At 47.5% G+C, this 23736-nt stretch overlaps 4 protein-coding genes across 6 annotated transcripts; all 4 read right to left on the bottom strand.

The window, feature by feature from the left end:
* Positions 1–1971: 1971 nt before the first annotated feature.
* Positions 1972–2445, bottom strand: LOC128266981 (uncharacterized). The gene has a single exon (XM_053003771.1). The coding sequence runs from the start codon at positions 2443–2445 to the stop codon at positions 1972–1974; it is 474 nt and encodes a 157-aa protein (XP_052859731.1).
* A 2904-nt stretch (positions 2446–5349) lies between these two features.
* Positions 5350–17010, bottom strand: LOC128276565 (myotubularin-related protein 8). 3 transcript variants are annotated; one of them, XM_053015032.1, is made up of 9 exons: positions 16709–17010; positions 9805–9921; positions 8560–9141; positions 8351–8483; positions 8085–8181; positions 7672–7807; positions 6887–7600; positions 6682–6813; positions 5350–6603 (listed from the first exon to the last, which is right to left on the bottom strand). In XM_053015032.1, exons 1-9 carry the CDS (start codon positions 16730–16732, stop codon positions 6466–6468), a joined length of 2073 nt encoding a protein of 690 aa, XP_052870992.1. In that variant the 5' UTR covers positions 16733–17010; the 3' UTR covers positions 5350–6465. The 3 variants fall into 3 exon arrangements, with proteins under 3 accessions (XP_052870992.1, XP_052870984.1, XP_052870999.1); XM_053015024.1 differs by lacking the exon at positions 16709–17010 and adding an exon at positions 13759–14168; XM_053015039.1 differs by lacking the exon at positions 9805–9921.
* Positions 17011–17206: 196 nt separating this feature from the next.
* LOC128267655 (uncharacterized) lies at positions 17207–19228 on the bottom strand. Its single transcript, XM_053004540.1, has 6 exons — positions 19059–19228; positions 18775–18981; positions 18421–18702; positions 17972–18360; positions 17676–17906; positions 17207–17603 (listed from the first exon to the last, which is right to left on the bottom strand). Exons 1-6 carry the CDS (start codon positions 19194–19196, stop codon positions 17207–17209), a joined length of 1644 nt encoding a protein of 547 aa, XP_052860500.1. The 5' UTR covers positions 19197–19228.
* Positions 19229–19618: 390 nt separating this feature from the next.
* LOC128266979 (focadhesin) lies at positions 19619–23397 on the bottom strand. The gene is made up of 4 exons (XM_053003770.1): positions 21719–23397; positions 20452–21652; positions 19843–20379; positions 19619–19774 (listed from the first exon to the last, which is right to left on the bottom strand). Exons 1-4 carry the CDS (start codon positions 23395–23397, stop codon positions 19619–19621), a joined length of 3573 nt encoding a protein of 1190 aa, XP_052859730.1.
* Positions 23398–23736: the final 339 nt, after the last annotated feature.

The following is a 23736-nucleotide window of genomic DNA, read 5'->3' as shown; positions in this document are numbered from 1 at the left end:
CGAGAAAAAAAGACCGATAGAAGATCACTAAAATCGGTAGCCGGTCGTAATCGCCGCGAGAAAAAAAGAAGAAAAAAGACCGATAAAAGATCACTAAAATCGGTAGCCGGTCGTAATCGCCGAAAATATATGTAAAAAAAGGAGGGGACGAGAGTGAGAGTGCGCACCAACTTCCCGGCTTTCGCCACGGAAGATCCACCCCCCAGGCTCCAGGACACATAGGGTGATAGAAGCCTGCAGGGCGATAAAATCGGCGAACGTCAAGGACCGGAACGCAGACAGTACCTTGGAGTGCGCTGTTGGTTCATCTGCGATGGAACAGCACGGTCAAAGGTTGGTTGCGAGCGAACTGTCCGCGGACTGCCAATAATAATGTAATAATATATAAGGGGATATAACAACAAATATCTTTCTAGGACCTCACCTATCGTCTAAGCGACTGTTGAAGTCAAATAAGCGACGACGTTCCCAACACGATACCGCCGCTGCAGAGTTCTCAGTGTATTCAATGCAGCACTCCAAATTTAATTGTAATGGGCATAGAAAGAAGAAAAAACACAAGTGCCCTCATTGGTTCGCTACGTATCCAGGCACAACCAAGCTGCGCATCCACATGAAAATGCACGACAAGGACCAACATCAATGTCCTCAATGCCCTGGTAAATTCGCACTGCAACGCATGGGATATCACTAACCGAAAGAAGCCGATCACTAACCTGCTGTGGAAAGCGTAAGGACGGATGCCAAATTCCGTCAAAGAAAATACGCATTCAAAAACACAAAGACAAAGTTCACAGTGCGGTCAATGACAAACCGACAAGCGACGTTGTAGGTGGCGTACGTGGCGACGTAAGTGAAAATTGAAATGTCCGGAAGGGAAAAAAGGAAAGCGGGCAACCTACCTACACTTGCGACTCGGTCATGCCGAAGGTGTAGGCCAGCATGGCTATTGTTGCTGCTGCTGTTTCTGCTGAAGATGATGCTGCTGATGCTGTTGTTGGTGGTGATGGTGGAGATGTGGTTGCGTCTGATGGCCACCACCCGACCCCGGCCCGATGTCAGCCGTTCCGAGTGTGCCGGGTCCGACAACACCGGCACCGGGACCACCGCCGTACGTTCACCGAGGGTCGGTGGACAAGGTGCAGCACGAACAGATGGGACTGAAAGATGTCGGGCAAAAGACCGTTAGTTGTGGAGTCGGAACCTCGAGAGTGCAACTCGAATCGCGGCACTTACGCAACAGCACGTGCTGACGGTGATCTTGATCGTGTTCCAGCCCGGCTGGCAGACCTGCTTCAGGCCGGGTCTTGTTGTCGCCCCGTTCGATCCCGACCAGTTCGTGTTCATCTGACGGTCCTCGTGGTGGAAACACTTCAGCTGCAGCTCCACGGTCGACTTTAGCGGGAACACGTGGTTGCTGATCGTGAGTTTCTGCTCGTGCCGGAACGGCGGCAGCAGGATGCCGTCGCGCACCGGGAACGTCAACAGCAGTTCCTCGCCTACGGGAAAAGGGACGGGTTAGCGAAGTTGGCCAGTGGTTGGCCTTGTGTAGTACTCACTCTGTAGTATGTTTGGATTCACGTCCGGGTTGGGATTGATGCAGGGGGCCATGGAAGATGCGGATGTTAGCGATGGCGTCGGATTGCCGTGCACCGTACTGTGCTGGAAGTTCAAGCGCATGTGGTCTGAGTCTGAGGAGGTGCCACCACCCGGAAAGGTGGTGATGTGGCTGTGTCTGATGGCCACCGCCCGGACCCGGCCCGATGCCAGCCGGGCTGTGTGGACCGGGTCCGACGACACCGGCACCGGGACCACCGCCATACGGAGGGGTATTCTGCCGTTGCTGCATCATCGGGCACCCATCGGGAGCGGCACTCCGGCCGCAGTGGCGGTGGCTCCAGCTTGGGGTGGTGGATACTGGGCGCCCGCCCCGGGCATCGCCTGACCCTGGCCCATCCCGTACATCGAGCGCTAGTGGGCCATCTGCATCTGAGGGTTCGGGTAGGGTGCCATCCGCCGCGGGTGCTGTGCCGGCCCGTACTCGTTGGCCATGTCCTGCATCTTCGACATCGGCGACATCTGGTTCATCTGACTTAGCGGGTTGATCGTTCCGCCAGCGGCACCACCACCGACGGCTCCCATTTGTGACATTGCCCCGTTCGTTCCGGGCCCCATTTGACCACCGCCCATCCTCTGCTGGTGGTGCCGCCCGTATCCTCCGCTGCGTCGGCCGCGACGCCACCACCACCACCGCCGCCCATAGGGGCCCGTACCGGTCATTGCGTTCATCGCGCCCATCCCGGCTATTCCGGCTCCAGCACCTCCACCAACACCACCTCCCACCATGCCGCTGCCGCCGCGGTGGTGTTGTTGTTGGCGGCTGCCCCGCGTGCCGATCGCTGATTCGCTGTGCCCGCTGAGGCCAACTGTGTTTGCTGTGTGCATCCTGTCTGCTGCTGCTGTTGTTGCTGCTGCTGCTTCTCCAGGTAGCCACCGCCACCGGTGGTTGCGTCCGATTGTAGCACCACTGATACCTGGTGCTACCACTGCTACCACCAGTGGTAGCACCACTTCACTTCACGGCCAACAGGAATCAGGCTGCGGTGGACAGTTTTTTTTGTTAGAACTCTTTGTTAAAGGAAGGTACGCGAGACGCGTCTTTACAGTTGAATGATCACACGCTGTCTAACGTGATATATTTGACGTTTACTATATGAAGTGTCACTTCTCAGCCGCCCTGCGGGAACGGTTGAGTTGTCACTATGATGCTCCAACATTATTGTCCACCGCATATCTTTTTAAGGATTTGCGAAGGGATTTGACGACTCTTAGAGGCATCCGGTCGAGAAACCGTCCGGATGGCCGCTGAGAACAATGATGGGCTGTGAAAAAGCCAGCAACACAGCGAATAAGGTTTGGAACAGATTCACACATTTTCTGCTAAGCTGCTTTTTCTGCTTTTTTTACCACAAAACACCGTTGTTTTCGTTGATGTTTTTGTAATCCTTTAGTCCGAAGTCCGAATCCGAAGTCAAAGCAAAACACACATAGAGAATGGAGAATGGTTTCATCAACAAACATACACACAGACCCACGACGCTGGGTACAAATGGCGCTGCTTCTTATGATGTATGCGCGCACTCTCTAATGCAATTCAATTGTCAAGCGATGCGAAGAGTTCCACCATCAACAGCAGCATCCCGCCCCGAAAAAAGCGACTCAATCCGACCAGATGAATCCGGTCCGGATTTCTGCTAGTCGTTTCGGATGTCATATATCAATACATTACGAGATCCGGGTTATTGTAGAACGAAATGGGATTTTTTCGCCTTTGAAGCTATTAACCACACTATCGAGGGTGCGAATGACCTTAATAATTCGTGAGGAAAGGTTGAAAAAACGTATGGATCGAAACAATGTTATTGAAAGTGCAAATAAACCCGAAATCGTTCGTGTTTGCCGTGATGATCGCAGCAAATTTTTGGAGGCGACAAACGAGCTTCCAGCTTGACGGCTTGACGGCTTCCAGCATACGACGAAAGGGGATTTTCTCTTGAAGAACTTTTTCGCTTTCTTTTTAATTCCAAGAAAACGTTTCTGCCTACTCGTGCATTTACACTCTAATGACACACCCAAACACGCATCACGTGCAGCTCCCTAGAACTGCTCTATTAGCGCGGACGCGTCGTTCGTAGAACGTGGTCTCTCGAAGTTCCCTTCTCTAACTAGCGCTCGGTCAAGGGGCGCGCATGGCGCACAGAACACCCGACGATCTTGATGATTAATTCGCGGTACCACACTAAACGATTGGCCACTAGCGCCCACTGGCAGGCTGTATGCTTGGCACACGTCCGATCAAGCTTTGCACACGCCTCCGTTTACTGGGTTTCCGTTTGGAGCGAAACATGGGGGGGAAAGATTTTACGGCCCAGTCCATCGCTGACCGTCGCTTCCGGAGACGAGTTGCGTACGGGGCTGGGCGATGCCGTCGCTAAAGAAGTGGGTAGGAGAGCATCTGGCACCGTATCAGCTTGGACCAGCGAGAAGACTAGCGATGCGAGAAGAATCTGCAATAGCTACGCAATTAGAATTCATCTCTTTTTCGAACGATCCTGCGATCATCTTACCGAAAACCTTATGCTGGCGATGAGCATTTTTCGAGATATTGTTGCTGCTTCTTGCAGTTGGCTGTGAGCACTATCTGCTAAAATAAAACGACAATGGCAAACTTCTTATAGTAACTCTGTCTGCCCCTTCTAAGGCCCACTGTACATCCCCACGAAAATACGTCATTCGATTGGGCGACTAATTAACGTTAGCTAATCCCAGTGATGTCGTATTATTTGTGTAATCGCAGTAGTCAGGTGCACCTTCATAATGATGCTAATTATGATTACGCGTTCATTCGGCGCTTTCATATGAGGTACGCCTTGAGCCATCACAGACTTACGTCAGATCGCTTACACTATCTGATAGAAAGTAGATCAAACATTTAAACAGTACATTGACGAGAAAACCGAAAACAAAAAAGGACAAATAGGATGTCTTTAGAGACATGCTCTGTTGTCGAAATTCATCCCACTTTATTCGTGTTTTTGTGGTTTTGTTTGATCTGATTAATCGCATTATTATAGAATATTCAGCATACGGAAAGCAACGGGGCATTGTATTTTGATTTATCTCACATATCACATGGTTCAAAAAGTCCCGGGACTACCATAGAAATGGCGCTAATAATGCCATTCATATACCAGGGTTCGGAAGTACCAACATTCAGATGAGGTGTGTCAAAATTTGATGTAATTCGAAGCATAACCAAGAAAGTTATAGTGGTTAAAGTGACGCTACTTTTGCAATCCTGAAAAAATGGACCAAAGCGAGTTTCGTGTGTTGATAAAACATTGTTTTCTAATGGGGAAAAAACACTGTTCAAGCTCAGCAATGGCTTGAAAAACGTTATCCGGACTCTACTCCGTCGAAACCAACCATTTTTCGGATGTTTGCTGACTTCTATGCGGTCGTGCTGATACAAATGATGCGGAACGTTCGGATCGGCCAAATGAGGCAGTAACTCCCGAAAACATCAAGCAAGTATTGAAAATCGTGATGGAAGACAAAAAATGAAAGTGCACGAGATAGCTGAGATGGTGAACATATCAACTGCTAGTGCATTTACTATTTTGCACCAAAATTGGCTATGGAAAATGTTTTTTTCAAATGGGTGCCGCATTTGCGCAAATTGGAACAAAAGCCACCATAGCACAATTCAATTAAAACGATGATTAACTTCAACGAATTAGGTTTTCAACTGCTTCCTCATCTTCCGTACTCGCCTAGCGACTACTGGCTCTTTACGGATCTCAAAAAGATGCTCCAGGGAAAAAGATATGGCTCGAATGAGGAGCTGATCGCTGCTTTTGAGGGTCATTTTGAGTCAAAAGACAAACCGTTCTACAAACATGGAATTGAAAAGTTAGAGAAGTGTGGAATGATTGTATTACACTTTAAGGAGATTATGTTGATGAATAATAAAGAATTTTGCCGATAAAATGTTGTTTTCATAGTTAGTCCCGGGACTTTTTGAACGATGTGATATACTTGGTATTACCACCGCCGCGAATGCTTTCGTAACGCAACTGAAGGACGCAACTAGGACACACAACACAAAGTTCCGGATCGGGTAGAAAATACTGTCCGTAGCGGGTTACAAAAGAATATTCCAGCCGAAAATAATTATGGAAGAAATAGAACCGCGTAGGCCGCGCTCCTTTCACAGTTTGCGAAATTGCGTTCAGCTTAGGCACAATAAATAACGAATGCTCTACAACGGGCGCGTCTACTTGTGTGCGTATATTCCTGCAGGAGATATTCCGTCCTAATAAGGATGCCTAATCATTTTTCAGAATACTAATTTCACAATACAGCCCTCCTCTAACGTTCACCTTTTTCAGCTCGGAACGAATGTCCCACAAAACAGTGTCAAGCCAACTAGTCGTTTGGCTGCTTGGCTTTTATTGCCGTTCGATTGCTTAATGCTTCATGCAGGCAATATTCTATACACTTTCTTTGACAATAATTAATAACAGTATATGCTTCTGGTGCCATTACCGGCTAGTGGCAACCAATGGTGCTATTTTACAGCTACAACAACTACAATCTAAGATTGACAGCCCTTCATCAACGGCAAGGATCAGCACGATCGCAAGCCCAAGCGTAGTTTGCGCCCTGCCGCACGGTACACCATACTTTGGTCTTAAATTAAACAGCTTTTTGAACTATTCTTGACTCTAAAAATAATGTTCTGCTAGCCTCGAAAAAGTAGAGTGATTTTTGTTTCCGTTTCCGTAATCTATCACACCGTATCCCCGTGTCGTTGTGTAAATGTTGATGGAGAAGAATGCAGCTGGCGCCTTACACCAACCCGGAATCCTCATCGGAAGTGGGAAGCGGAATGTTCGCCACAGCTCACGGGCTCACTTGCTGCAGCTGCCGAAAACAGTTTCGACATACCGGGACCTGATTACCGCTCTCATGTCCGGCCAGGGACAGGCTCTTGTCGAGGCACCGGTTGCAGTACACTTCGCCACACTTCCAGCAGTGATTCTGGGCAGCGGAAAGAGTAAGAGATATTACTTATTGTTGCTCTCAATAGTATCGCAGCTCGCGTTCGATTCTACGGACCTTTTTCGTGATCTGATCGAACGGTATCGAGCAGGACGGACAGTTAACCACGGCACGCAGCGATTTCCAATCGACGGCAACGGAGCTGACTTCATCGTTCACCTGCTCGACATCGTTGTTGTACTCGGAGATCTGCAACGTAATGACGTTTGATTAGCTGTCGGCCGTTGCTAACGCTACGGTAGCGCGCTCAACGCATACGAACCGAAAGATTGGAGAAGGAAAAATCGGTCGTCTTCAGCGGGTGGTCATCATCGGCCGCGGACAGTTCGCTTAGCTTCCGATCGTAGTTGTACCGATTATCGTTCACCTCGATCGGTGCCCGCTGCGATTCGGTGTGGCGTGGTGCCGCCGCACTTCCGCCCTGCAACCGTTTGGCCGACTTTGAGAGCATGTTTTTGAAGCTATTAATCCGCTTCGTCAAGTGCTGCACGTGATCCTCGAGCGACGTGCAGTGATCCTTGCTGGCGATCAGCAAATCCTCTAGCGGTTCACGCGGATGAATTCCACTCTCGAACCGGCTGTACATACCGCGCCAGAACTTGATGTTCTGCGGTGCCAGATTCGGTTTGATGGTTTCATCCATCTCCGGCCGGTACAGTGGGTTGATGTACTCGTTCAGGTGATTCGACATGAAGCCCCACAGGGAGTAGGTTTTCTCGGCCAACCGCAGATCCAGCCGGTCCTTCTCGCAGTTGCCCACGAATGTGCCGTACTGGCAGGACATGACGTGGTCGTGCAGAATCAACAGAAACCGCTCGTTGAACTCGAACGCATCGTTACGCTGCTGCATCAGCTGCCAGGTGCAGTCGAGCAGCTGCGTAAACACCGGCGACACCTCTTTCGGATCGTTCTGAATGTGCCCGCAGCGATCGCCAAATTTGTGGCCAAACGCCAACCAGTCTTTTTCGATTAAAGCCTTGGGGAAAACACACACACAAACTTGTTTAGTATCGCAAAGACTAAACTCTTAACGACGATGATGATTACCTGAAATCCTTTGATCGTTCTATAGTAAGGGTCCAGCATCAGTGCGGCCAGAGAGCAAACTTGTGCCGTACGGTCCCACCCGTCCGAACAGTGGACCACAACCGAAATTCCCTTGTCCACGGCGTTTGCAATGAAGCTATATAAAAACCATTAAGATCCATTAAAACACAGTGGAAGCAATTCAGGTGCTTTGAGAATCACGCCCTCCGAGTGCGATAAAATTGATTGTCTCTGTTAATTGGTGATTACTTTGGCACCCCACACGCACCAGCGAGTGCTAATTGCCAGAGAAGGGCAAACAATGACATGTGGCAGGCGTTTAACGAGCTCGTCGATTTTTCTCTCAGACTCGAGGACCTTTTCCCTGTCGCTCACGTGCTAATCACGAGTGCGCGGGCTACCGTGACACTCACCAAGATGTATCCAGTATCGATCGGATGTGCTTTAGCCAGCCGGACGATTCCAACGAACTCAGAAATCCACTCATCGTCGGGGACTTTTGCTCGCAACCTGCCGTGGGACGGAAAAGGCGTGAGAAAGTTAACTATCATTCCAGCGTGACCAAAAAGGGGCTTTCAGGACGAGCGCACACAACCGCACATCGGAGCCGAGTCCGTGTGTCCGTGTGGTAATAAATCACACCCCCGGGATGTGGGGGATTAATTCCACAGTCACTTACACTCTATCAACTTCTGCAGACTGGTGCGCATTGTGTGGATGTTTTCGATGCCGAGAAACTGAAACTTGATGTTTTCATAGTTCGCCTCGTTCTCGTAGCCCTTGCCGGCGGCCCGGTTTGCCATAGCGTTAATCTAGCAAACGGAAAAGAGTTCCGGTTGATGAGGCAGACAAGGAAAAAGGGGCCTGTCGTCGAGCCGAACGCCTTACCCGTGGCCGCGTGTCCACCACGTACATGTAACCGCAGTTCGGATTGGTTTTGCGGACCGTTTCCAGCATTTGCTCGTCCTCGAGACAGCGGGCACTGAAGCCGGATAGCGGTTGGCTGCAGCGGCAGATTGACGCCTTGTTAGCGTGCAGGTAGGTGAGGGCCGGCAGGCGGCCCTTCGAGCGGAAGCGCGAACTACCGAGCAGAATCTGTGTGCTCGCCTCGGCCGGCACATAAATCTGCTGCGGGTACGTATCGCACAGCTCGTACTTCTGGTTCAGCGCGCAGGCACTCCACTGCTCGTTTGGGACGCGCATCCGTTTGAATTCGCTCTCCAGCTTGAAGTAGTCCCAGCCGGACGCCTTCGACAGCTCCTTGGCGGCCGTCGTATACTGGAAGCAGTACAGGTTCTTGATGTGCAGCGGCTGGTAGAGCTTCATCAGCGTCGTGTAGACGTCGTGGCATTCGCGCTCCTTCGGAATGACGAACGTGATCGAGAGGAACGTCTTGCAGCGTATCAACAATGGTGACCCGGTCGTGCTTAGGGGCAGCTTTTCCACGTTGGCTATGTGCATGTACAGGACCTAGAGGTTCCGACCGAGGGTTAGGTGAAACAAAGTGTTATTTCAATTAACTGCAAACCTATGAGACCCAGGGGCGTGCTAAAGCACCAAACACTGACGAATTGTTTTTCAACATTCGTTCACGAAAAAGTTCTTCATATATCCGATCAAATTTCTTCGTAAATGCCAGAGACTGACCAGAAAGATAGGGACAAGCTACGATTAGAACATCTCAAGAACTGCGAATGTAATTTTTGAGAGATAGAAAACGATGATTCATCGGACCAAAAGCCATCGACCATATAAATAGACTGCTCCACCATCACTATAGGACCAGGTTTCATATCGTAAGCTACCGATATCGCTCTTCCAGTGCTGTTCCCAGTCAAATGAAGCAAATAAATGGCATATTCTTTATGAAACGAATTCCACTTTCATCACACACACAAATATTTATCCAAGATATTTTACTATCTCCATCCGTTTTCATCACTGCTTATGCAGAGCACAACGGTAGTCATTCGTTAGAAGCAACATTCCTATTCGGCGGGGTCAAATGAAAAGGAATGTACTGTCTGCGGCTCACAGCACCGAGAGCCTGTGCACGGCTGGCTTTTACAGACGTATGCAAATGCCCCACGATATGATGCCTAGCGAACGAAGGCACCACCACCTGCTACTTACCCATGTCTCCTTGTTGGCATCCGGATCGACAAATATGAGATGCGTGGCCGTCAGATAGAGCACACCGACGGTCGGATTTTTGCTATTGTATCTGTCAATCATACGAACATTTTCGATCTGAAAGAAAATATAATAAAAAAGATGCGATGAAAAATTATGTGGAATATTCTATTCAGATAGATCAGAAGACTCCCTAAAGGCCTTCGGGGTACACGATGCACTGATAAAGCTTGCTTGAAGCAATCTGCGGATTAGGTTGCTAATATGCTAATCGGTGGAAGTGTAATTTAATCAGCGATCGAATCAAGCAGAGCGGTAAATTATCAGCTTATAAGTTGTTGCCACTCCGAGCCGTTTATTGGATTAACTGTTAATATTCGCGAGGTCATCAGTGTGCATACGACCCATATGCGGGTCTCTCATTTTATCACTGAATACAGAACATTAGTAAATGTGCAAACCAACAAATCTGGCAGACGATCCGAAAGTTGCCAAAAATTCCGACTATTTCGATAAACGAGAGAACACTTTCGGAGAAAACAACTTGGAGCAAACACAATAAAATACCAAATTCCCCTCCAATTGGCATCTCGGGAGAACGGCCACTTCTGCGGACTGGGCCGGGAATAAAAGTTAGAACGACTCTTGTTTTGGCACTTTTAGGCCACCCACAGCAAGGCCCGGCAATGAACAGTTGGAGGAAATGCCGAGTAACGGAGGATAATCTTATTGGGCCGGTGCTTTCCGGGTGTATTCTCGGGACCAACAACGGGCGTGCATGTCATTCAAACCACACCGTTCTACGGAATGCTGTCCGGAAACGATTGACAGCATCTTGGCATGCAATGGCGAGCGGATATAGTAACAATTCACATGCGATAAGACAAATCGGTCTTTACGAGATGTGGCACACGAGAAAGGATGCGATCTCACTATTAATCGTCCTGTCGGAAGGTTGCTTCCGTGGCTGACAACCAACGTCACACGCCAGAGTGAGCAATGGAGTCGTTTTGTTCAAATTGAATATTTAATATTCCGCGATGCGAATCACAACCGATGGAGGCCGATAAAATCGACCACGCACCACAATAAGGGTAAGGTAAATTGAATGCGCCGCCCATCCGCCATCACCACTCCGGCCGGCCGGCCACTCTCGGATCTCTTGAGCAACCGGCGGCAGTTTCAGTGTCCACCTCACGGAGGACTTTACGAGGCTCAACAAGCAATAACATTAACGCCATTCATTCTGCCCTCGCAGGAGACACGTCCGTTCGAGAGCTCCAAACACGCAGCAGAAGGTGAATTTTTCATGAACCAGTCAGCCAGCATAAGCAAACGGCCGAGCCGCGAGCTCTTGCCGCGTGCCGGGGATTAAAACCATTCGCCCCGAATTTGGGCCCCCGGGGAGAAGCATAACAAATAAACAGAGCGAATAACGGCGCCCAAAAAAAACAAAAACAAGCAAACAAACCTCGACCACGGGCCGATATCAGGTGCATCGTGTGCCCGTGAGCCCAACACGGATTTCACGGCCACTGGGAGCCGGGCACGTTGCTGTTTGTAATTTGTGGAAGGTACCGCCGGGGTGCCTTAATCCGCCGACACAGAAACTCTGTTACGGCACTGCGCGCGAGGATTAGCGGGCATTTTATTGACGAAACTAGATGGAAAAAGAAGCCGGTCGATGTGAGACTGTGGAACAATGCGCAGAGCAAAAAGCGAGATGCTGGAATTGAGGGATTTTTGGGCAAATCGAATATCTACGAAGAGAAAAGAACTGTAGCTACCACATGAAAACATCCTTTTGGGGGCGGAAAGTGAGTAAAATATGCAATAGAAAGAAGTTCCATTCGCCGAGTCAAGGACGGAGGGAAACGGATTAAATATGAGAATATCCAGCGCAAGTTATCATTTCAGCCTATTACCCTGTCTATTTTACACTCATTGAATCTCCTGCTTCTCGATAACCTGTCCATGATAACGAGAACGATAACAAACAGTTGCCGATCGTAATTCCTGATTGTAATTGACGAAAAAAAAAATACTACAGATAGTCTACCATCTGATAACTGTATCAAGAATCGAAAGCCCCTTACGTCAGCTTTGTGTTACAGAGTGATATGGTCAGTAAAGGCGAACCCACAAGTTTTTATCGCCGTGAGTAGGTTGGCGATTTGGCGTGAGTAGGTTGGCGATGGCGTAACAGAAGGAACCTAAAATGAAAACAAATGAAAAGAAAACTGGAAAAGAAAACTCGTCTCATACAAATTTACAGTTCATTATTTCAATTTCAATGAACGTAATAATCAGATGTTTTAACACACTGTCACGCTTAAATGTTACATTCTCTTCCTAATATTCGAATCGAATTTCATTTGTATACCAAAAATACCTAACCCACCTCATGAAAGGGCAGCATTTGGGGTTCGATTGTATTTCTATGCTGTCTGCCCGACTATGCGAAATAATAATTCTCCGAAGTGGAAAACATCAATCCGACTAAAACACCTCGGCAGTGTCCAAAGCTCCTTTGTTTCTGTTTCAAGGATTTTGGCTGTCCAAAGCTTGTACGGATTTTCGAGACGACTACACGCACTGCCTATATTACGCCAAAAGTTGAGTCTTCTTTACCTTACGGTGAACATGAAGAACCATTCAATCCCCAATCGAGTTGCGCTCATTTAATTAACTAAAGTTGTTCCGTTGACGCTCGTCAATCGCTCTTTGGCACGTCTGAAAATGGCACCCGCCACTTTGACGACGCGTCGACTCGAACGTCTTACCGGCCCGAAAGAGGCCCACCTAATTTATGAACCATTTCCTTCCTTTATCCCAAGGATTACGTATTTGTCGCGAAGGATGGATCAAACGGGGAATGCTCAGTACGGAGCGCACAGTTTGCCGTTTTGCTGTGGACATTCGTGGATTGTAATCCTTTACCGTAGCGACACGTTTAACGAAAGCAGAAGGACCTCATTAAATTTCCGTCCCGTTGCGTTACCGGCACCTGAGGCTTGCCGCAGGGTTGGAAGATGTTAGCGTGTTATAGAGGCTTTCGCGTATGACGCGGTATCAGAGACAAGGATTCGACCGGAAATTGGAACACTGGCGGAAAATTACCGGCGTAGACCTTAAGCCGGCCAGAAAAAATGGATGAAGGAAGGAAGTTGTATCGAATTAAAGCAGGGGGCTCCTTCACCAGGGGGCTGGTGCACACTAAAAATAATCTCGACGACAAAATGCCCGGTGATGCTTTCGATATTTTCCCATTTCTTTAATGTTGCAACGGTTTGGACGCCACGATTCCAATCAATCACGTCATATTGATCGGTTTGCACGAATCCATCATGCTGCCCTAATGAAGTGATTTGAATTATTGATCTTATCCAACAACAAAAACAATACCAAGCCTCGAACCACGATTGTTACCCCGAGTTACCCTCAACTAATCTGCTCAACTCGCACAACCTATTCCCACATTTCGTTAGAAGCAGCTTTTAGACGACCGCATGCCTAACCGACCGCTGGAAGCGAGCCGAAGGACAACACGGTGGCACACTTTAAATGATGGGCCCAGACCGCGGGTCGCAACAAACAAGGCTTTAATGGTGCGGAATTCCGAGAATGCTCCTCCATAAACATATGCAGGGTGACTATAAAACCGTACGGCGATAAAACAAACCCCATCACGGAGAAAAGGCGGCAGTCAGGGGATAATCGGGCGTGAGAAACGGTGTCCTCACGTGGAAACTACTGCTACAAACTATCCCCACTTAGCAGAGCAAACTATCCCCAAGGCAGAGAACCTTTCGCAACCCATGGAACTAAAGTTGTTGCCTGAATTGTCCATTCCGGAAGCTGTCGTTCTCAGTCGCAACTCTCGGTTTTGGTTGTACCGAAACCGAACCCCGGAATTGTAGCACCGGAAAGCGAAACCCCAAACGGACAAGTTACCTTCCTCTGCACATTCTGGCCACGAAATTCGACCGGCGGCGGTGGCTGGTGCGGGAAGTTTTCCTCGACCCACGACACCACCTTATCGGAGACGAACGGCGGCACCGGAACGCCCCACAGCAGCTTCGGATCCTGCTCGAACTCGGGCGTCACGAGATCGAAGTTTTGCTTGAACGAGGACGCCGACGGTGACAGTGGTTCCGCTTCGGCCATTTTTACTTCCGCCGGAAGCAAAAATACTTCCACTGCAAGTTGTTTTCACTTTGCCGCAACGCTACACGACGACCTGCGGGCGTCGTTTGTTAACGTTTTTACGTAGTTTTCTCTGCTCGCTCTCTAACTCATGGCACTATTTGTTGTTCGAAAAGAATATGGGGACCAATCTGTCCGGATTAGGAGAGCACCGTAGCACCGTAGCACCAAACACGAAACATCTCAGCACAACATCTCACCAGCGGTGCGATGGTACGTCGTGACACTCGGTGAAGTGTATTAACGGCCGTGTTTTCCAGGGTTTTGCGCAGATTGATGATCAAATCCGTGACAGTCTTACACCTCACAAACTGCGGAGGCAATGGCCTCTTCCGTACGCGAATGACCTTGCACAGAGTACATGAGCCCAAAGATACACAGTCCTTACGGTACGGAGGGTTTCCGCTATGCAAATACGCCTTTACGCGCGACTGGCAACGCACGAAAGGGCTCCCAACGTTGCCCGTATGAAGCGAGTCGAAGGAAAACTCGAACTGAAAAGGCCGTGCTGCGGACATCAGCCCCAAGCGCCCCAATGAGCAGTTGTTACTCGCAAACACTCTCTTTCTCTCTGTCTGTCCCTCTCGCACGTGCCGCTCTAGGCACAAGAGTGTCCTTTTTGTTGGTGGCTCCATATCTTCGCATGCTCCCACAGGATGGCCTTTGGCTCTCACAGATCTGACCTACCTTCTATGCGGCGCTTCATGTATCTCTTTCGCTCCGGTGTGTGGTGGCTTGTTTGATTCTATTTACTATCTTGTGCCCTTCTTCCCTTCACATCGTCAGAAGTAAACAGCTCGGCCCGCTGGCTGGCTAGCTGGCTGGTGGTCCTCATTCTACGAGTTCCCGTGTTCCAGAAAAGCGCATGCTTCTGTGTCACGTGCCATGAAGTTTCTACCGAGGCGTAACGGAGCAGTAGTAGCTTAAAAACTACCACCTTAGAGCGATTTAAACCACGTTTTATTTGTGTTCCCGTTGGATGCATTCCAAAACTAGAACTCTTGTTCGATCGATGTGGGTCAGGAAGCTTCCATGCTCTAAGGAGCGCCTGTGCTGTTTTAATCGTCCTGTAAACATTTATCATCCAAACAATTGTCCACAACAGCGAACCAGTCCGCAATAGGAAGGTCAAGGTTGCGCCTTCAAATACTCTCTCTTTAGGAAGTGCAGCACATATTCCCTCTCTGTTTCAACTTCTCTTTTTCTCTTTCTTCCTATTTCTCTCGCTCTTGGTCGATGCATTTTCTAACAACTGAAAATGCAATTTAAATTGCAACAAAATCGGGAAAGTGGGTGAGTGTGGAGGACGGATGATGCCGTTCGGCAAGCCACCCGCAATGTTTGTGGTTTGCCTTTACTTATGTAATGGGAAGTCGTTATTGTATGAAGGATTACGCCAAATAAAAGTAAAAAAATGAACACTAAAAATTATCAAATTGATGCGATGAAGGACCCTACAAATATGGTTTAAAAATGGTTCACACATAAACTTATTTCAGTTTTTAAAAAATCAACAAAATGGGAAATAAACTGTATACAAATAATGAACATTTACAAATCACCATCAACCACCGGTTATAATTATATTCAATTCCGAAAGCTGTTTCATGTGTGTTTCGCTTCAATGTCCTTCAGTCAAAATATGTATCGGTGTGAAGGTTGGGTTTCGAATCTTTATAACCATAAACAAAAACTTTATTCATAAACAAAACAATGAACCAGTAACAAAAATATATAAATCAGTCTTTCTGATCCTTGATTTATTTGTGTTAAAATGAATTTCTTGTTCGTGTTTCAATCTAGTTGAGTATCGATGGCGATGCTAAAGCGGTAGGAATAACAGTATGATGAACGAAGGTACTCGGTGGCGAGCGGCTCAGGGATGCCCTATTGCAGGCCAAAATTACCGCGAGCCATTTAAAAAGTTAAACCAATTTGTTTGAAACAATGAATTGATAAGAAACTACGATAAAAAGCTAAAAGAGTGTATTGTTTTTTTAGTAATGAATCATTCTAAGCTTGTCGAAATGCCGACCTCTAGTCGCACCCCACTGGTCGTAATCACCAGTACGATTGATTGCAATCAATAGGAAAGTCGGGGAATTGGATTGTTTTGATCAAAACACGCTGGTGAACCGTAATGCACTATCGCTACGAGAATAAGCGTATAAACGCAATCGAGACCCAAACTGAGGGCAGCTCACAGTTCCACGAGGATATTATCAACACGTTTTGTCTTTGCGTCCCCATCGCAGCAAGCAACAGTTGTCACCGGAGGCTTTTGCGCCCGGAAGTGCTGGACATTGGGCGCGTGGCAAAACCCGAACACATGCAATAACGCATACACATCCACATACAGTGGCTTTTGCGGAAAATAATCAATAATCATGATAACGACCATGTTTGGCACAGCCTGTACTTCACATCCCGCATCGCAGGCTCGGTCGCGGCGCCACTCAAACTGGTTTTGTTAGCAGCTGTGCAAGCCCATCAAACATACGGGGGCTGTAGCGGGCTGTGGTGGCCAATTAGCACGTCAACAGCAGTGCTGCGGCGATCGATAATATTTCTGTTGCATCTCCGCACGTTTATCTCTACACAAGCCATCTAGGACTGGCCGAGCTTCGTCCAGCTGTCGCACGCGCTGTTATGCCAGGATTCAGGCAAATTTCGGAATCGCCCTTCGGAGCACACTTACCTTCGGGGTGTTGATGTGGTCCATGTTTTAATGATAAAGAAGCTGGTTTGCCACCGAACGAACACACACTATCCGTTAGGCCAGACGGTGAACTGGAGAAAGTTATTAGCAGCGTTTATCGTCTCAACACACACAACAAAGCAGCAGGCCGGGCAAACACAACCGTTTGATGCACAAGTTTCCGGAAACTGTTCCACAGGCACTCGCCCTACACTTTTCTCGTTTTACCGGAAAATCTGGAAAATCGCCCGAACAAACTCCATGGAAAATGGCAATCAGTCTTCGCTTCACGGCGATTTCAACCCCCACGCGAATGAAAATAAAAATCCTTTGAAGTGTTTCTCTTTCCCGGACGCAGGCACCTTTGCTGTCAAAACTGAACTGCCTAGTGGTGTTGAAAAGCGGTGGACATTCGAACCGTACTTACAGTGTGGCAAATGTTGTGGCAGATTTGTGGCGAAAACAAATGAAATTTTTTTGGTTTATTGGTTCAGTGGCTTACAATTTGGCCATCAGGCCATCGTTTTTATTGTGCAGCGTTCGAAACTTATGGCCATCGTTTAGATGCGTTGTGATAAATTCGATGTAGTTTCTCGTTGAAATGATATCCAGTAGCATGTACTTGGAGGAAAGCAACCGTTTGCGATCGGGCGGTGTGATGCACCACAATCTGTACGCGTTTGAAATGATTTGATCGAGCATTTGGTAAACTAACTTACGCGTCACAAAGGTGCCTTCCGTATCCTCAATAATGGCGCCCATGCGGATCCACTGCCACAGTTGCGAACGGGAAATTTCGGCCGTGGCCGAATCTTCCACGGATCCGTTCAAGAAAAATATACCGCTTCCCGTGAGCCAGTGATAAATGAACAGAAGGGCCACCGTGATGTTGTTACTAGAATAAAAGATTATGAATGCCGTCCACTATGGGCGGTGTTGAACTAGCATACGAATCGTGAGCACTTACTTAAGACCAGTGATTGTCACACCTCCGCTAGGAATTTGCAATAAACTGCTGGCCGTAATTCGATCCACATTCGGTATCACATTAAGCTGATTATCTGTGTGAATTTTCTGCTCCCACAGCTCGTTGATCGCGCCCACCATTCGCAGGTCGTATATAATGAATCCATCGCCGCCGGCATCGATTTCAACTGATTTGGCTAATTTAACGGCTTCGATAATGTGTTCGTCGCTACTGCAATGTAAAAAACCGTGTGCGTGACGCATACACTGGAAAACTGGCGAAGGAAAACTACTTACAGTTCGAGTTTCTCTTTGCCAGACGGAAGCACTTTAGCCGCCATGCCACCGGTTGCCAGAGCGTTTCTCTTGTGGCAAACATTGACCAGCAGGCGCATATAATTCCTTAAAAACGGTTGCCCCATATTGACGTACTTGTTGCGATCGGGAAGCAGGAACTTCTCTCGCTTTCCAAACTTCGCTACAATGCTCGCACAATAGTCCCAAATACCGCAGTTCAATCCAATAGCGTGATTTTTGAGAGAGTACAGAATATCTTCCATCCGAAACGCCGCTAGGATGTTCTCGATGAGCACGCACGCTTTAATCGATCCCTTGGGGATGTCAAGGCGATGTTCCGTCCAGCAGAAAATTTTGTTCCATAGCTCAGTTTCACTGGGATCTTCAATCTGCAAGTATGATCACGATCATAGTACATTTGACTCCGTTATGATACCTCTCATCCTTGCCTTCGACAAGTAGAAATAGGGCCCTATACCAAGTTCAACCATAGTACGAGCGTTGTGGTACATGAGAATGGCAAAGTCGAAAAGCGGACCAATCACTTCCTTCCCGTTTATGATGCAGTGGTGTTCAATCATGTTGAAAGCTCTCGGACGCAGCATCAGTAGCGGATACGATCGCACGTCTGCAGGGGCGCCTTTAAGGGTTCCTTGAACTGCTTTTGCCACATTATATAAGCCCAGTACCGTGTTCCGCCATGTCGGGCAATGACCATCGTCGAAATCCACCTGTTAGAAATTACGGAACAAACATCGTGATAAACAATTTAACTACTACATTAATATCGCAGTTAGCCTTACCTGGATTCCTTGTACGTCTGCATACAAACAATCGACAAAGTGCACCGTATTAGCCGGACTTACATCGCCAAGGTCCAGTTTCCGATTGCGCAACCTCTGGGGCAGTTCATCGATCTTCCATTCCAACTTTTCACTGTGGTTTTTGAACTCCGGTATCCAGTCACCTTGTTCGAGTAACACTCGTCGTTTAACGCGATTCTGTAAAATCTTTTTCAGCAGAACTCACTGGTAAAGCTGGTCGTTCCTAGCTGTTTACCTTACTGTGTTTCAGCACTAAAGCTTACCAGATCCACATCTTGATCAAATTCGGATACAAGCTCCACCAAAAAGTCCAGAGCAGCATCGGTGAACACTTCCTTATAAGCGGACTCCAACCGGTGGGGGGACGATTCAATCAGGATTCGACTCGGACAGTTCTTCATCGTCGTGCCAAACTAACTGAATGACTGAACAAAACAGCTGCGACTGAACCGGGTGTCCAAACGGTTGATTAGGTGCGTCGAACCATGAGCCTTATCGCGTTTGCTTCATTGTCTGTCTCTCAGCATATGTATGTTCTGGCTCTGGTCTTTGCACCGTGACCTTTGCAATGCGTGGACGATGTTTGCATAAGATGTGCTTACTTCGAAACTGTTCCATTTTGGTCGAAACGCTTTTTTTTTTGGTATTTACGGAAATTTCCTAGATTTGAGACTCATCCTTTTATTTTTAAATGCGATCATTTAAAATTGTTCGTCATTCAACAAATTAATCTACGCACCGATGATAATGACAAAAACAATCAGTTCAAAACAAATTACGTAAAATCAAATAATGTTTATTAATAAAAACACATCTTTAGACATTAGCATATTCTTCTCATCGACACAAATTTCGGCCACGATTTGCTTTGCTGAAAGTATGGTTGTCTCTTGCAGCATATTAGCGAGTTGCGGATGCATTCCACCAGGTCGAGCGGTACCGAAGCAACGCCATACAGATGGCAAAGGAATTCATAGATCTGAAATGTGGTGAACTTTAGCGTTTACATTGAGCGTTACTAAAATTGCATCTCATGGTCACACTTACTTTTATCTCAACCTCACGGCATAAGTTTTGCTGAAATAGAGTGGCCAATGCCGCGGGGAATAAAGCGAAGAGTAACGAACGATTAAGAGCAATTTCATTCACACCATACAGAGTACCCCATCCGGAAAAGCTAACTACCATCGTCATAAGCGTGTCCAGCATGAACGGAATCGATTCCTTTTCATTTCCCACCAGCACCAGGGCATTCTGTACTGAACTGATGAGTTCGTCGATAAAACTGATCAATGGTTTGCAGTTTTGTGCTTTGATGAAAAGTTGCGCAAAATCATACAACTGCCCCAGAAAGTAAGCCTTCAGGACTTTGGAGTCTGCCTGGTTATTAACCAAAGATTTGGCAATGCCCTCGACCAGTTTCATAATCGGAACGGTGGGATGATGTTTGCGATAGGCGAACTCAAAGTAAATATTCTTTTGCAGCGTCATTAAGTTTTCTTCCCCAGTAATACCACCCTGAAAAGCGTTGTCAAAGTACTGCCTTGGTAACTGGACAAGAACATCTATATATTTACGGAATATCTGTAAAAAAAAGGATAGCCAAATGTTAAATAGCTCCAAGACAAGAAATCAATTTTTAACAATTCACCTCACCTCCGAATCGAGAGCGAATCTGGTGAAAAAGCTTTGCAACATCTCGCAGAGATGTTCAAAGTTGCTTTCGTCACTATAGGTGCGGTCGAGTGCCTTGCCAACTAACTGAATGGCTTGCACGAAACCGGAACTGTCACCGAATCGCTTGTCCTCCGCACGTTCGGCTAGAAAATGTAGCGCCAAGTGAATGTATTGCTTGTAAATCGGTGTCTGTACCGATTCGGTAATGTCGCCAATCCGGGCGAATGTTTTCAGCAGATCTTCCTCCAGCATGGCCGTTTCACATTGCTCGTAAAGATAATTTTCGACCAACCGCTTGGCAGTTCCAGAATAAGGCATTTGCTTAATTGCAATCTGTAAACAATAGTCACGCATCTCGAAGCAGTGGAGAAAATATTCGTGCAAAAAACACCAATTAAGCGGTGGTATCGGTTTCGGGTATGGACATGCGACGATGCGCAACAGTTGGATTAAAACATGTTCGCTGGCGTTGCTGTTGGTTGCGAATTTCGTACTCTGCGAAATTAGATAATTGACTATTGTAGCTAAAATGCCTGTCCGCGGAAGATATTTTAAGTTCGATGGTTCTGGGCGACCCTCCGGAGTTTGATACAAACCGCCCCGAAACGTGTCCATCTCACGAGCAATGTAGTGACTGACAAGATCACCGGCTGCCTCGATCGCACTGAGATTGATGTACTGAATGAGCTGAATCCAGCATTCGGGTGGCACCGAACCGGTACTGTCGGCAAGGGAAACACCATCTGCGTTCGGTTCGGGCTCTGCAATGCCTTGGCGAAACAGTTCCGGTATCTGACGCATCGTCAGTGAGTCTGGATTAAAATGCTTCAACGTTGCAAGTGCGGCACCAATTATTTCTCCATCGTCGTAGTCCGTGACGTAGTGCCACAGAGTTGATATAATGTTGTTGACTAGCCGTTCTTGTTCCAGGGATATTACTTTAATCAATGGAACATTTGCGAAAAATCGACAAAGTGAACGGATAACACGCGGACGCTGTTCATGGGCGAAACGGGAGCCAAGCACTTTCCAAACGGAGACAATGTTGACGACACGATTTTCACAGAGACTCGATATAGCGTCGAGCGATAGGCACACCGCTGCCTCGTTGTTTTCATCGTTCGGGTTGCTCAGCACTTCCGAAAACAGGTTCACCAGATCTTCACCGTGTTGTTGAGGGCTGCGTGTAAAATGAAACAACAAGTCCTAATAAAAAAAACTTAAACGTTATTTCCAAAACACTTACTTTATCAGACAAACTTCACGTATTGCGTACGCACGGGAAACGATGTACTCCCACGGATCTTCGTCTGGATGCGGTGAATGCCGGCTAGTATCTTTCAGCAGGTCGTACAGCAAAGGATAGGTCCGTGGTTCCGCCTTCCAGAGCCTCAAGTACAGATCCAAGGAAGTAGCTCGATCCAGGTCCTTTGTCAGCGCTTTCAGGATGCCGATTACATTCTCTTTCGCCCCCATCGAGGCCAAAGTCTGCAGTATGTGCAATCGCCGTCCACCATCTTTCTGCTGCGCCAATCCATACAAGAGAGGAATCATGCAATGTGCAGCTTGCACTTCGTTGCGCTGCATTAGTGCTACCAATCCGCGAAAGCTACCACGCCAAACATCCTCCTCGTAGGCTGTCGATATAAAAATAGCTCGGTAAAGCGAACCGAGGTTGTCGGAAAAACATGTACAGGATAGTGCAGCATTTCCTCGTGCGTAGTTCTCCAACGCAAAAGGTGAGGACGCAAACCACGCACAAAGTAATGACCATTTCGCCAGGTCAGCGTGATAGTACATTGGTCTGAGAGGTAATCTGACGGTGGTACGGGAAACCGTTGATTCGTTGTCGCACGCTTGAAGCACTTTGTCACAGAGCGAAAGATGCTGAGTTGTGTACGAGGGTTGACCAAGCAGTTGAATCATAGCTTCCTTCGCAAGCATACGGCTAAACGGGCCACAGGCGGGTAGGATTGTGTTTATTATCCACACCACTCCGCCGACCTTGACGGGAGACGTAATTGGCAACAAATCCGTGACAACGCACAGCAGAACATCTAGCTCCGGAAGAGGATCATGCTCCACAATGATTTCACATGTTTCTCGAAGCGCGCTTAGACACCTTTTCGGATCGTAGTTCAGGCTGATGTAATCCTTCGTTATCGCTGCAAGATAAGTGACAATTTCCACGCGCATTTTCAACGATTTTTCATCCGAAGTAAGTGGAATAACGTTCAACAATTCCAACAGCAGGCTCACGGTGTAGCATGTTTGATGGGCATTATTATCTCTTCGCCATGCGAGTATTTCATAAACAATTGCCTCCGCTTTTTGGTCTAGCAAAGATGTTTCTACCAGTAGCTGCCAAAGCTTACGGCAGTCGGGAAACTGTCGAACATTGGAGAATAGGTGAAGAAGAACGGGACGCAGAAATTCAACAGCATTTGCGTGTACCACTGCATCCTGAGACGTGAGGATGCTAGTGGTCATATCTAGGAACTCGTTCATACTGGCTGCATCGGCCTTGTCGAGAAGAAGAATCATGGGATGTTGGGGTGCTTTCAACTCGAACTGACAAACGTAGCCACGGCCATTCTCTGAGGTACATCGACGACGCAGGTCCATTAAAAGCAATTCAACAATCGCTGTACCCACAGCGATAAACTGTGTCGGAGTTGTGGTTGGTAGGAAGGCCATAAAAATACCCATTGCTTGCCCTTGGTCTACGATTCCTTCCGCAACGAGCAGCAACAACGTTTCCACTGCGAGCTGACATATCCTGCTGTTGTCCGATTTGCAAAGATTTTTTATCAGTTCCAACTCACTATCAGCAAGTTTACGGTTGCTTCTCTGTGAGATTTGTAACACCTTCTCAATATGCGCTGCTGCTGAGTGTAGCGTTAACTTTGTGTGAATCGCATCCATTTTAATGACGAAAGAACACGAGAACGATAAATACTCCACAATGCAATTCTGTTTGTAAACAATCTGTGCCGGCTGCGTCAGCTAGAGCTGTCAATTTGGACAGTCGTCCTCTGGTTGCCACTCATTGATTGTATCACTCATTCCACAGCGGATTTTCGTAACGATCGCACTGATTAATAAATTGATTAATAATCGAAAATTAATATTTTATTAAAAAGCAATAAATTGCATTGTTGTTACATACTTCCGATTTGACGATATGGACTAATTTTCTTTCCTAATAAGACTGTGACGATATTTTGAAACATCTGGCAACCCTTCTTGAGGCACTCAGGAACT

Source organism: Anopheles cruzii, chromosome 2 (genome assembly GCF_943734635.1).
Source record: "Anopheles cruzii chromosome 2, idAnoCruzAS_RS32_06, whole genome shotgun sequence".
In the NCBI taxonomy this organism is placed as follows: Eukaryota; Metazoa; Arthropoda; class Insecta; order Diptera; family Culicidae; genus Anopheles; species Anopheles cruzii.
The sequence above is the reverse complement of the archived record's forward strand: the minus strand, read 5'-3'. Positions and strand labels throughout refer to the sequence as shown.